This window comes from Siniperca chuatsi, linkage group LG10, assembly GCF_020085105.1.
Source record: "Siniperca chuatsi isolate FFG_IHB_CAS linkage group LG10, ASM2008510v1, whole genome shotgun sequence".
Lineage (NCBI taxonomy): Eukaryota > Metazoa > Chordata > Actinopteri > Centrarchiformes > Sinipercidae > Siniperca > Siniperca chuatsi.
This window is the reverse complement of record NC_058051.1, coordinates 25,246,339-25,259,123: the sequence shown is the minus strand read 5'-3', so window position 1 is coordinate 25,259,123 and position 12,785 is coordinate 25,246,339. Positions and strand designations below refer to the sequence as shown.

General features: G+C 38.6%; 2 protein-coding genes across 4 annotated transcripts; one reads left to right on the top strand and one right to left on the bottom strand.

The window, feature by feature from the left end:
- The first annotated feature begins 1,954 nt into the window (after positions 1 to 1,954).
- On the top strand, positions 1,955 to 6,742 carry LOC122883644 (matrix metalloproteinase-19-like). The gene is made up of 9 exons (XM_044212624.1): positions 1,955 to 2,242; positions 3,273 to 3,361; positions 3,479 to 3,609; positions 3,721 to 3,933; positions 4,021 to 4,266; positions 4,367 to 4,468; positions 4,631 to 4,795; positions 4,945 to 5,072; positions 5,176 to 6,742. The coding sequence occupies exons 1-9, from the start codon at positions 2,126 to 2,128 to the stop codon at positions 5,413 to 5,415; spliced, it is 1,431 nt and encodes a 476-aa protein (XP_044068559.1). The 5' UTR covers positions 1,955 to 2,125; the 3' UTR covers positions 5,416 to 6,742.
- Positions 6,743 to 7,168: 426 nt separating this feature from the next.
- On the bottom strand, positions 7,169 to 12,785 carry LOC122883645 (transmembrane protein 198-like). Of its 3 annotated transcripts, none has more exons than XM_044212625.1 (5): positions 12,580 to 12,785; positions 10,859 to 11,162; positions 8,259 to 8,834; positions 7,980 to 8,107; positions 7,169 to 7,809 (listed from the first exon to the last, which is right to left on the bottom strand). In XM_044212625.1, the coding sequence occupies exons 2-5, from the start codon at positions 11,010 to 11,012 to the stop codon at positions 7,660 to 7,662; spliced, it is 1,008 nt and encodes a 335-aa protein (XP_044068560.1). In that variant the 5' UTR covers positions 11,013 to 11,162; positions 12,580 to 12,785; the 3' UTR covers positions 7,169 to 7,659. The 3 variants fall into 3 exon arrangements, with proteins under 3 accessions (XP_044068560.1, XP_044068561.1, XP_044068562.1); XM_044212626.1 differs by lacking the exon at positions 12,580 to 12,785 and adding an exon at positions 12,130 to 12,199; XM_044212627.1 differs by lacking the exon at positions 12,580 to 12,785 and adding an exon at positions 12,134 to 12,152.

The window sequence follows — 12,785 nt, the reverse complement described above, 5'->3', positions numbered from 1 at the left end:
ACAAATGCACTATTTACTCCTGTTTGAGTAACGTTTGCCACAAACTACAGTGCCCAGCTGTGTTAGGGAATGACTGAGCCTTTTTTAACAATGAAATTAAACATTTGTGACCTGTTTTTTAAAGATTTACATTTCCTGTTGGAGCAAATAGACAATAAGAAGAATACAGAATAAAGCCAGATGTAGCTTTTAATAACTTTGAAAATGTTAATCTTAAAATTTCACCAAATGTCTTTTCTTCTCAGCGTTCTGAAATGAAACAAGGTGATTTTTGCAGGACAGCTTCTAGAGTAAAGGGAATTTCTTGCCCTGAGTAGAGCCTGTCAGGCACCACTTGAAGGGGACCTCCAGCAAGTTAGTCTTGCACTTAAAGTTGGGGGAAAAAGACAGATTAAAAAGAAAAGAATGGTTCAAATTGAAGCAGGAGAGCCTGAGACATCCTGCTTTTTAATCCCTGGTAGAAGTAAAGCCCCCCCAATATACTGGATCCTACATTTCCGTAATGACATCATCAGGGTAATTTTTTCAGACTTTGGAAAACACCTTCAGAGTTACAGAAGACATTGTTCAACAGTTTTTAAAATAGGACTCTGTGACGAGTACAGTGTGTATGCCCATAAACTCAAATTTTATGTCCTGATTTCATACTATAAACTACTTGTACACAGTATATACTATACTTACAGTTGCAGTAAGTATACAAGAAATCAATACTTTACTGCTTTATACCAACAGGAAATTGGACCTCAGTTAAACTGTGACTTAAGAATGCCACTGCCAATTAAACTTAACTAATAAAAGCAAAATGGTTGTCCAAATATAGATTTGTTTGCTTTCTGGAGCTGGCTCACCACCATACACAATTAATTAAAATTTTAATTTAATTTCAATCACCTCCTTTTACTTTACATCAACAGTATATTCAATAATCAAGCTTGATTAAAGTTTTTGAGTATACTTTTGTCACTTTTCCAGTGTGAACACACTTCATACTCAAAACCTGTTAATAATTTGTGTGAAGTCTGGAATTGGGACACAGGTTAAAGTTTTGTTCTGCTCCAGCAAGCTCAATCAATCAATTAAGTTTAAGCTGGCAAAGGAGAAAGAATTTGTGCTATGCCTGAGAGGCAGAACCCAGGGCAGGCTACCCTGGTACAGATGCTCTCTAATGATCAGGGACTGTCCAGTGTTTTGGCATTTAAATTGAACCCATGGTTAAATTTAGTAACTGTAATTGTTTTAAGCGTGTGTGAGCCGAATCTCTCCCATCTGTCTGCTCACTTTTTATGAGCTTTATTCCACAGTGTCACAGCAGAAAAGGAGGCGTTCTCTGTCTCCATTCAGAAGACGATTTGTAGCAATGGTTACATGGGGGTGTTATTGTTTTTCCTTGAATGGGCTCCTACATTGTGAACAATATAATTAGCTGTTGTCTCATGGAGGAAGTGCGGTTAGTTGTTTTCTTCATAGAGCTGTAACCATGAAGTGAAAGAATGTTAAAATTTATGTGGAATATTGTTTCACAGACGTAAATCATAAAGCAGCAACACCTGCACTATTTCTGGTACATCTGTCACACCTTAATTAATCTCGTCTGGAAAATAATTTACCTACATAGGATTGCAGCTTAATTAAATATCAAGAAAGTGGGTTTTTTATTCACCACAATGACATAACTGGTTATAAGTCATCACCTTTAATAGATGGTGGGCAGATAATCTCCTTTTTTAACAGAGTTAATACGGAATTTATTTGCTTCCTTTGACGTAAACAAAACTCCTCGGAAGTTATTCTTAAACATTTCAAAACAAATGGCTCTAAAGAATGGCAAAAGAAGGCGTGATCATGCTGTTAGTGTCTGAAACATGTTTTGTTTTTTGTCGTCCACACATTACATTCCTTGTAAAGGTTTATTATGTGGCTTTGAGGCAGATCCTGAACAGACACTTGATGGTATAAAAACTGAATCCCTTAACTAAGACACCAGCTTCTGACTAATGCACAGAGGATAGATGTAGATGAAGGAGCTGCAGTCTTCAGCGATGCTTAGAAAGATCCAGAACTTATTTATCAGTTGAAACTTGCCGTGTTGGATCGAGTCGGGAACGTTTTTATTACCCTAGTAATGGAAAAAGACCCAAACCAGAAAATGGAATATAGGCTGGAGTTAATGGTGCTTCTTGTTTTGCTGACAGCTGCTTCATCCGTTGCCCTGAGCAGAGAAGAATTTACAGAAGCGGTGGTAAGAAAATGCAGAAAAGTAGAGATGCTGAAATGTAAATTTGCTGAGAAGTTTATCCTCCAAATTGCAAAACTGATAAATTCTCAAGTATTTCTTGGAAGCAGTGTAAATGTCAGTTCCAGTTTTAATATTGGATTCGATTTCAACAAAAACATTTTTTTTTCTGTTTAAAGCTGCCTAATAACACTGATGATGTGATTATAGAACATTATAATCAAAGGAAATAGTTATGGTGCATATTGGCCAATATAAAATCTAAATGAAACTGTCCATACTGTGGTAGGTTATTTAGTTTTACAAAAAGAGGAAGAAATGTTTTCAATTGTAAACCAACACAAATCAATGTGCTTGTTTCATTAGGATTATTTTGGCTAGAATTACTTATCAGGGTTGTTGGGGAAAGAGTTGTTGTAGATGACATAAGCTGTGGTGTGGTGCAGCTGATTACACCAACCATTCGCTCTGATAATATAAATGCTGCCCAGGTAGTTAGCATTTAATTCTGGGCTCCAAAAATACCCCTGTGATACTACTAGCTGACAAAGGTTAGCATCTTGGAAAACAAATTCAAGGACGTTGTTGAGGCGAAGATAGCAATAAAATGGCATTCTACACTCCTCCATGCATACACTACATTTATTTGACAGATATAGTTACTAGTTACTTTGTCGATTACAATTTTATGAACAAAACACACGATCAGCTCATAAAATAAGTTGCATTGCTGACATGGATCTAACTACTCAGCATTATACTGTATGAAGTAGTTACAATAAGCTCCACCTCAACCAATTTAATTTAAAGTACTGCTTACATGTAAATGCATCAATAATAATGACAGGAGCCATTCTGCATAATGAGTACTTCTCCTTGTATCCTTTAAGTAAATTTTGTTGCTAGTACTTTTACTTATAAGTAAGCAAAATTTTTTTTAATGCAGGACTTGGAGTATTAAAGTGTTATATTGGTACTTAATTAAATGACCCGAATACTTCTTCCACCACTATCACAATTAGTACTCTTTCTTTAGGTGTATTTAAGGAAGTATGGCTATCTCCACATCCCACTGGACAGTAAAGGCCAAAACCATCCACCTGAGGAGATAGTGGAAGCCCTAAGGTGACTGTATTTCATCGATGTTAACAATTTGTAAAGGTAGCTTAACATGTTTCCCTCTGTTTTTACCTTTACCCCAGACTTGTGTGTTTATTTTAATCAGTACAAATGTTCATTCAGAATCTTTCAGAAAGTGACAAACCTGCAAATATCAGGAAAATTGGATTCAGCCACACTGGCAATGATGAACAAACCTCGGTGTGGTCTGGACGACTCTTTTAATAACAAATCTCTCAAATATCGAGTCTTGGGTGGGTCACTGCATTCATATTTCATGTTCATATTGTTACTGCAGTATTGCTTGATAAATGTGTGTAAAAATATCTAATAAAAAGTCTCTTAAATGTTTCCTAATTGAACAGGTTACTGGCGCAAGAAGATGCTGACCTATCGCATCTATAATTACACCCCTGACTTGGGTCAGGGAAAGACCCGTTTGGCCATCCAGAGTGCATTTAAGTACTGGAGTGACGTGTCACCTTTAAGGTTCAAGGAGTTGCAGCGAGGAAACGCAGACATCAAAATCTCCTTTCACAGAAAAGACAAGACATGTCCAGTGCCCTTTGATGGGCGAGGTAGGCAGTGCTTTCACAAATGTGACACCTCAAATAATGGCAGGTGTAAATGAGGGCGTTTGGTAAGAATTCTTGCTTCATCTTTAGGTCATGTTTTAGCCCACGCTGACGCCCCCGAGTCAGGCATTGTGCATTTTGACAACGATGAAGTATGGACAGAAGGGAAGACCTATGGCTCCAACCTGAGGATTGTTGCAGCCCATGAGATTGGCCACGCTCTCGGCCTGGGCCACTCACAGTACTACAGTGCACTGATGGGACCTCTATATAACGGATACCGCTCCGACTTCAAGCTACATTCAGATGACATACGAGGGATCCAGGCTTTATATGGTAATGTCAGAATAGTATCCCAGTGTCAGTGTGTGTGTGTGTGTGTGTGTGTGATCTTTAAAGAACAATTTATGCAATCTGCAGTGTTGTCCCTTTTCAGGAAAGCCAGAGAAAACTCCTCCATCCAGAAATCCAAGTCAGTTAGTGCCAGAAGGAGTTGTTCCAGATCCTTGCAAGGCCACTCTGGATGCAGTGATGTTGGGTAAAAAAAGACTCTGATGCTGTCTGACTGCATTCAATATAGAAAAAACATAAACAATGCTTCTGTATTTTGTTTAAGAAAAGGAATTTGATCAGTATTTTACCCCAACAGGGAGATGTATTTAAGTACAGCTATGTTTTCTTCTGCATTGTGTCCCTGCAGGTCCTTTGCATAAGACATATGCTTTCAGTGGTCAGTACGTGTGGACGTTGTCCAGCTCTGGCTACAGCGCTCCCATCCTGATCTCTGCACTGTGGAAGGAGCTGCCAGGGAGCCTCAATGCAGCTGTTCACTCTCAGCGGACCGGCAAGTCCTATTTTCTGAAAGGTGGATTCATTTCATAGTTTCAGAAATTCTCACGAGGGTCTGATGTACAATGCTGGCAGGATTTTAACATTTTAAAATGTTCTAAAAATTATCATCCATTATCGCAGTGTTTAATACCTTCCTCTCTCTCTCCACATGTTCTTTCACAGAAGACAAAGTATGGAGATACACCGGCTTCAAACTTGACCACGGCTTCCCCAAACGCTTGGTTAATATCCCTGCGAATATTGACTCAGCCTTGTACTTGAATAAGAACAAAAAACTTATCTTCTTCAAAGTAAGTACAAAAGATGATATTTGCTTGGATTTATTTTGAGACACATGTTTTTTTGTTGAATATCTCTTTCAATTTCCAATAAATAATGTACTTGTTATTTTAGGGCTCTGGATACTGGCAGTGGGATGAAATTGGCCCGACAGACTTCAGTTCATATCCCAAATCTATTGGACAACTCTTCCACGGGTTACCCAGCAATACTGATGCTGCATTAACATGGACAAACGGTCATATATACTTGTTTAAAGGCACCCAGTACTGGCGTGTAAACCAGCACCACCAAGCAGTGGAGAAGGCCTATCCTCTGAGCACTGCCGCACACTGGATGCAGTGTGACGACTGAGCCACCAGAGGCCACTGGGGATTCAACACAAACCTTAACCTGCACAACAATTCAGTATAATAACAGTGAGGGATGCTTCTTTATTTGGAACCTGACAAAAAATGTTGTATGAATCCCTTGTGTGAGGAATTAAAGTATTTTTGGGACAAAAAGTCTGCATGAAATCAACAACAGAATAAATATTTGCGTGAAGTGATGTTTCTTTTTTGTGGCATTCCGATATTATTATTTAAAAAGAAGCTACTAACATACATGCGATGTAAGAAGACAAACTTTGTGGTGTGTGATTCAGCAGGACAGGATGTTGTTATCTACTGATAAGGCATCTATACCATGTACTATTCCTGAAATACCTGCACAGTCTTCTATCTACAGGCCTGTTTCTCAGCAGACATTGTGATTTGTCGTTGAAGGAAAAGCACAGGTGTTACTAATAACATTAACGATGGCTCTGTTCTTTCCAAGTGCCTCAGTAAGCCATGACGCACAATACAAGGACTCTGAAACTGAAGCAGCTAAATGGAATTCAGCCATCATTAATTTTATTATTAAACCTGTACTTTTCAAAATATCTTCCCTGAAAAAGGCCTGTTGCGACACTTGTGTTTTCACGTATTTTGGGAAATTGTCATCTCGTGTACAGACTGTATTTGATTTACACCTGCCTCATTCTCCAGTTTTGTTGCACCTGTTAGTAACAAATCACATCTTTGTCTTTCTTAGTAGAACTTAAAGCTTTCACAGCTGTCAAATCTTAAATAAACATAAACTCCTGAGCTGACAAAACTTGATAAAATATGTTAATCTTTGCCTTGTTTTCAGAATTTTACATACTTAACATAACTTGCTATCATACAAGGAGACTGAATCATTGCCATTCAAAGAAGTGCCTTCAGTCAGTCATTTTTCATTCATTCACTCCAGCATTTCACTACTGGTGCAGTGAATTACAGCAGTGAAGTCATTAATCATCAAACATGTGAATATTTGGATACTAGCTGTCGTCTCTGCTGCCATCTTGTTGTCTTGATCAGTCTTTTGCTATTCTTTTCCCTGCATGTGTGGTTTTTTTACACTTATTTAGTATGGATTGTAGATAACCGCCATGTGTTATATTGTGGGAATACTTACTGGTGGATGTGTACTGTACTATTTTGTTTATATTTATTATGTTGTCGATATTATTTGTATAAGATATGTTTTTTTGTTCTATTTTTAGGGTGCCTTTTTAACACCTGGCCAGGGGCAACAGATGAAACTTGGCTAATTTACAGTTCTTTTCAAATAAACTAATCTTATCAAATAAATAAATAAATGAGTACATGGACATCTGTGACTTTGTCCAACTTCAACCTGAACAGGCATCTAATCAGCCAGAGTGAGTGAAAACACCTGTGTGGGTGTGCAGGAAAGATGAAATAACACGTTCTCCCTCGAATGAAAAGTTGAATTTAACACACCATTGATCAGTTCAATAGGCCTACACTCAGTGGTTCTGCTGCTTCAGCCTCAGTTGCTATGACCAGTAGCTTATGACGGCTAGATTTAGCAAACTGTAGCTATGTGTTGTGTAACTGCCATTACTGAGTTTATGACTCTTATCTACTTTTGCTACAGTTACACAATGGGTTTTAGCATTTACCTTTATCCCATAACAGCCACTTCTGGCCACAGGGGCTGTTTCTCAACAGTCTTGCTTTAACGGATATTGATATAAGACAATACTCCAAAAAAGCGTATTATCAAGCTATTATTCCTGTTAAATCAATCGTTTATTGTCCAACATTCCACATTTTTCTGATGTGCAGTATATCCTTAATTTAATTGCATATGTTGGTGTGAATTAATTGTTTATAACTGTAATCCTTGAATTTCAAAGGAATTACAAGCCAAACTAATCTAGACACATGGTACATAGTATTTGGAGAATAAAAGATTGTTATGCCATGGTGTGAAACAAAACAGCTCGAATGTGAAACACAAAGTGTCTGTGAGATAAACTGTTAGAAGGATGTGATGATCACGAGTCTGATGAGTGTGTATGTTGTGTTGTTTTGTGTTGTCATCATCAACGGGATGATCTCTAAGCATCTCAAATCACACTGTGTGCATGTTGATGATTATCTGACGAAGCCGGTTAAAGTGGATACAGTGGAGTCGAGATGGTTGAATTGTTTCCGTGGAAGTGAACATTTCAAAGGAATGTTTAATTATCAGCATAACAGATATTTGATGTGTGTTCCTTCAGACTGCAAAGACGGGGGAGGCAGCAGTCAGAGGCACCATGGAGCCTGTCTCAAAGTCAAAGTCAATTAGAGCATGTGTGATAGTGCTGACGGTGCTGGTGGAGGAGCCTGTTCCCATCTGGCGCTCCTTGAGGCTCTGGAGATAACTCTGAAAGGCAAACAGGAGAACAACACATTGTTATTGCACTGACCGTCTACTGTAATTTTACTATGGTGAAGAAAATCATACATGATGAGGCTGTTTCTCATGCAATCAGAAGAAACTGAAAACATTTATTGTCAAAAGCTCATGCTGGATGATTAATCTCAGCCACTGACCGGCGCCAGGACATCCCCAGCGTAGCGTTTCAGTGGTGGAGGCCTGCGCCGACGGTGTGGTGGAGGTCTTCTCCTGGACTCTCTATGTCCGTGCTTCTTGACATGTTTCTTCTGTTTTTTGTGTGCAGCTGGGAAGCATCCAAAGGGAAGAAAAAAACCCCAAGGAAATTATGCATTTATAATACAACAGAAGGAGGTTTTGAGCTCTGGGGGACATATTTAACATGAAAACAGGCTGAGTTTGAAAGCATCAGTAGGTGCAGATTGAGTTAAACTTACCTTCTGTGTGTGATACTCCTTTGGCACTAAACCTCCATTGCACCAACACACCTATCAGACTCATAACTGGCCATATCCCAGTGATCGCCCAGTTAAACCAGCAGAGTGGACGTGGGGCAACTTGACAAAGCATATCATACACCTGATTTGGCAGCATAAACGTCCCCACCAGGTAATCCACACACAGCATCACAGTGGTTGCTCCAAACACAGATGTGTAGATGACGGTGAACAGTTTCTGCCACTGAAGTGTGAAGACAGCAGTGACAATGCTGGCAGCCAGAACAACACTGAGAGGCACCCACACTGGAGTAAGGCTGTGAAACTGTCCGACAACCACCAGGATGGCGAGGGAGAGCAGGCTCCCCAGCTGCAGGCCGCTGAGGAGGAGTCCCATAGTGGACACCAGCATGGTCAACAGCCCGCAGAGCACACCCATGCCCAGGCTGATCCCTGCCTTTGTCTCTGTCCCCAGCTGGGCCTCCAACACAGGCTCCTTGTGGTACACGAGGAGTACAGCTGCTGAGCTAAACATGAGGCCAGAGAAGAACATGACCATCTTGAAGCAACGGTATCCTGAAAAGTGGAATAAAAACAAGGGTAGACTTAGTTTAAAAAAAAAAAAAGTACTGTACCATCTACTCATCCATGTATACAAATCCAAAATGAATCACAGTATTTTACGCTTGCTTTGACTGAGTGTGAAACTCTTAATGCAAAGAGAAAAACTGACTTGCTAATTATTGCTTTTAAACACTAAATACTGTCCTCACATACAAAGTGCAAAACACAATCATATGCTCAGCTTTCAAAATAAAGCCACTTCATGTTAGCACAAGTTTAGATACAGTTCAGTGCAACGTGTTGTTTGCAAGCATTTCTCCTTATTTTAACTACATTACATTTGTGAGCAACTTTGCAACATCATTTCTAACTACTTTGCAAGTGAAAAGAAAAAAAGGAAAAAGAAATGTAGTTTGTATTGCATTGAGTGTGCGTTACAATGGTGTTAATTGTGGTTTAATCTTATATGCTTACCAGCATTACAGTATTGCTGTGTTTTAATTTATTACTAAACTCATAAGTGACTGAAATATCTAAGGTTTGTCTTGAATTAAAAGGAAAAAACGCAAACTTATGGAGTCAAGAACAATCACAATCATCATTTTATCTTGACTCCAGACTACATCATCCATCCGTCAAACAGCATATTCAGTAAATATAAGTATGTTTTCAAAGGTCATTCTTATTCTAGATCATTTAAAATACTGAATTCCGCATAAATTGCACATTTTTATTTCATTGCTTTTTGTATAATTTTGAGGAAATGAGCACGCGGACCCTTATTTTATGTGAAGTAGTTACTGTTCTTACAGCATTATTTGATAACTGTTTCATTTTAAAATGCAACAATGATTAAAATACAGGGATGAACATGACGGTGTCGTGATGTTTCCGAGATTTTGAGGCCGACATTTGGAATATAGCATTTTGAGTTTCCCAAATTGTAACTCTTTTGTAAAAAGTGGAACAACGCAATTTAAAAAAAAACTGTGCACGTGCTCTGAACAGAAGGGGGAAAGTACAGCCTGCTCAAACTCTGAGGAAAAGTTGGATTCCACTCCTCCAGTACTTTTACTGGTTACTTGGCTTGAGCCTTTAACTGAAATCTCACTGAGCTGCTTGGCTGACCCTGCTAATTTTGATGGGTCACACATTGCTGAAATATATTTTATAAGTAAATTTGTTCCAGTATTCATGTCCAGCGCCAACATCTGTCATTAACATTTTTTAAAGTAATATCAGTACTCAGCTCACTTTCTCTACATCTTTTTGGTCACAATAGCAAAGTACAGAAGAAAACACAACTAAACAATACTGCCTCCACCTGCACCACTGAAACTGCTGTTTTTCTTCAAATTGTGAATTATTCACATTCATAATAGTCCTTCTTTTCAACACTAACACTGTGAGAGTTAACGCAGACTTTGGCAGCATGTGTTTGCATAATGTCACATGTTTTAGGGAGCAGGTCAATAGGACACAGTGCTCTAATCATGCTCAATTTGTGTTTATTGGATTTGTGTCCATTCTCAGTGAAAACAGAGACAGAAATAAGGCTATGTTTTGAACTCTTTTGCCTTATATTGCTTTTTTGTGGGGTAAATCTCCGTCACAGCATTTTACTCATCATACTGCTCTACAAAATGCTGTTACCTGGAACATAGCAGTTGTTTGTAAAAATACAACATCACTGTCAGAACTGACATGAGCTTTTGTCAGGTTTAACACTGTGAAACCAGTGAGACGTCAGACAATGCAACAGGTGGCACTTTATTAACGCTGCCTGTGTCAAATTCAGACACGGGCCTACCCATCTGCCTCCTCCAGCTTTGTGCTCATCCACCCTAAACCCCTGGCAGCTTCCAGACACCTGCCACTGTGGGTTTAAGCCATCAGGTGAGCTAATGAAACATTTAGAGTATGAAAACAGTGACAGCAGGGACATGTTGAAATAGTGGCTTTAAGTAGCCTGTCCTTACCTCTATAATTTGTGTACATTCACATTTAATATTAGTTCCGGGATCACGAATACATACCGAAAAAGCAGTAGATGAGACCGAATGAAAGGCAAACAGAGCAGACAATTGATGGGATGACTTCATACTTGATATTAATCTCAAGTGTACATATGTCCGCCTCAGCTAAGCCAGCTCCTGGCTCCTCTGTAGCATAGAGTGAAGTGACTGCCATCTTGGAGGATTATTACTTCTATTGCTGGTCTGGTTGCAAATTCGTTTTGTTCATTGAAGGGGGGAAACTGGAACGTCCTGCATGTGGCATCCAGGGAAAGAGGAAACTCCTGAACGAAGAACTTGTACTAAACTATTTCCTGTTGTGCACCTGCAAAAAGAGGAGAGTGTTTTTAGCTTCCATGGCAACATAAAGTCCGCTCTAGGTTTTTTTCCTAGCTGCTAACTTTTAGAGTTATTAATCATCAATTCTTATGAACATCCTGTTCAGTAATCCTTCAAAATATTACTTTTATTCCATTTGAGACATCATTATGCTTTCAGATGTTGTTATTTAAGTGGATATATGAGAGGATATGACTCTTTCCCATGTGCAAGTCCCTGTTCAGGAACCAGAGAAGGAAACTGGGGATCCCCTCTTGGTTTAACGTCTCTTTTTCATGGTTCTTTTGTTCAAGAACAGGATACAGATGAGGAAATGACCTGATGGCTTGGTGCCATCATCACAGGCTTATTGTTCTGAGCATGTGGTTAGGTACTCTGTTTACTGAACAATATAACAAAAACAAACAGATCAACAATAATACAAGCTACTCTAACACCCAATAAAGAAAGAAAGTGGTGGAAGAAGTATTCAGATCTTTTATTTAATTAAAAGTAGCAATACCACAGTGTAGAAATACTCTTACAAGTAAAAGTCCTCCATTTAAAATTTGATTTAAGTAAAAATACAAAAGTATTAGCAATAATCACTAAAATCTTATCTTATTTTAACCTATAATAATACATGATAATTTATTTTTGATTATATTTTGTATTATTACTCGAAATCTAAGTAACCACATTATCAAATGAATGTAGTGGAGTAAGAAGTACAATATTTCCCTCTGAATAGTAGTGGAATAGAAGTATAAAGTAGCAGATGTAGCAATGGAAATACTTAAAGTACAAGCACCTCAAAAGTGTTAAGTTTTGTTAAGTACACGAGTAAATGTAGTTACTTTTCCACCACTGGTAACATCTTTGCATCACTTATAAACTGAAATAAATCAATATAAATCATTTCCTTTTACTCAAGGAGACTAAAAATCTAACTGTGTAAAGGCACGTTTACTCACTCACTCCTCTTATGTTGGTTCAGAGTACAGCTGTCTATCTACAGTGTGTATTACTGAGAGGACCTTATAAGCAGTGCAGGCAGATCCCACGGTCAGCAAATGGAATTAGAGGAGCTTTAGCAGGTGAGTGATCCTCCTGTCTGTTTATGTCGTCTTGTAAAGGTGAGTGTATAACACAAAAACACTTACACTTTCTAACAGGTCCCTTGTAAAATAAAAATTAAAGCTCCGTGGAGGATGAAATGTCTCTGAAATAATTCCTTTTTTATTAGTTTGATATGTTTTTGGGAAATTCTACTTCATGAAAATTGTTATTTTCTGTAACTTCTGCAATAAGTGACAGTATCATCATCTACAAAATCTACTAACAGAAGATCAGCGATAAATAACAGTGATAAATCTCTGACAAATGAAAGCATGAAATGAAGAAATAATAATTCTGTGGCCTACCTGAAATGAGGCATATCTTCACAGAAGAAATGTGAGCTTTAACAGAAACAAAATATCTTCAGTGGTAGTTCAGTGGTAGTGGTAGTCAAATTCCAGTAAACCCAGCAGGGAGCGAGCTGTCAGGAGTTTGTGTGACTGTGTAGTTCCCTCTGTGAGCTGTGGGTGAGACTCAGCGTCCGACCTGTGCTCATGTGAACAGCTGACGC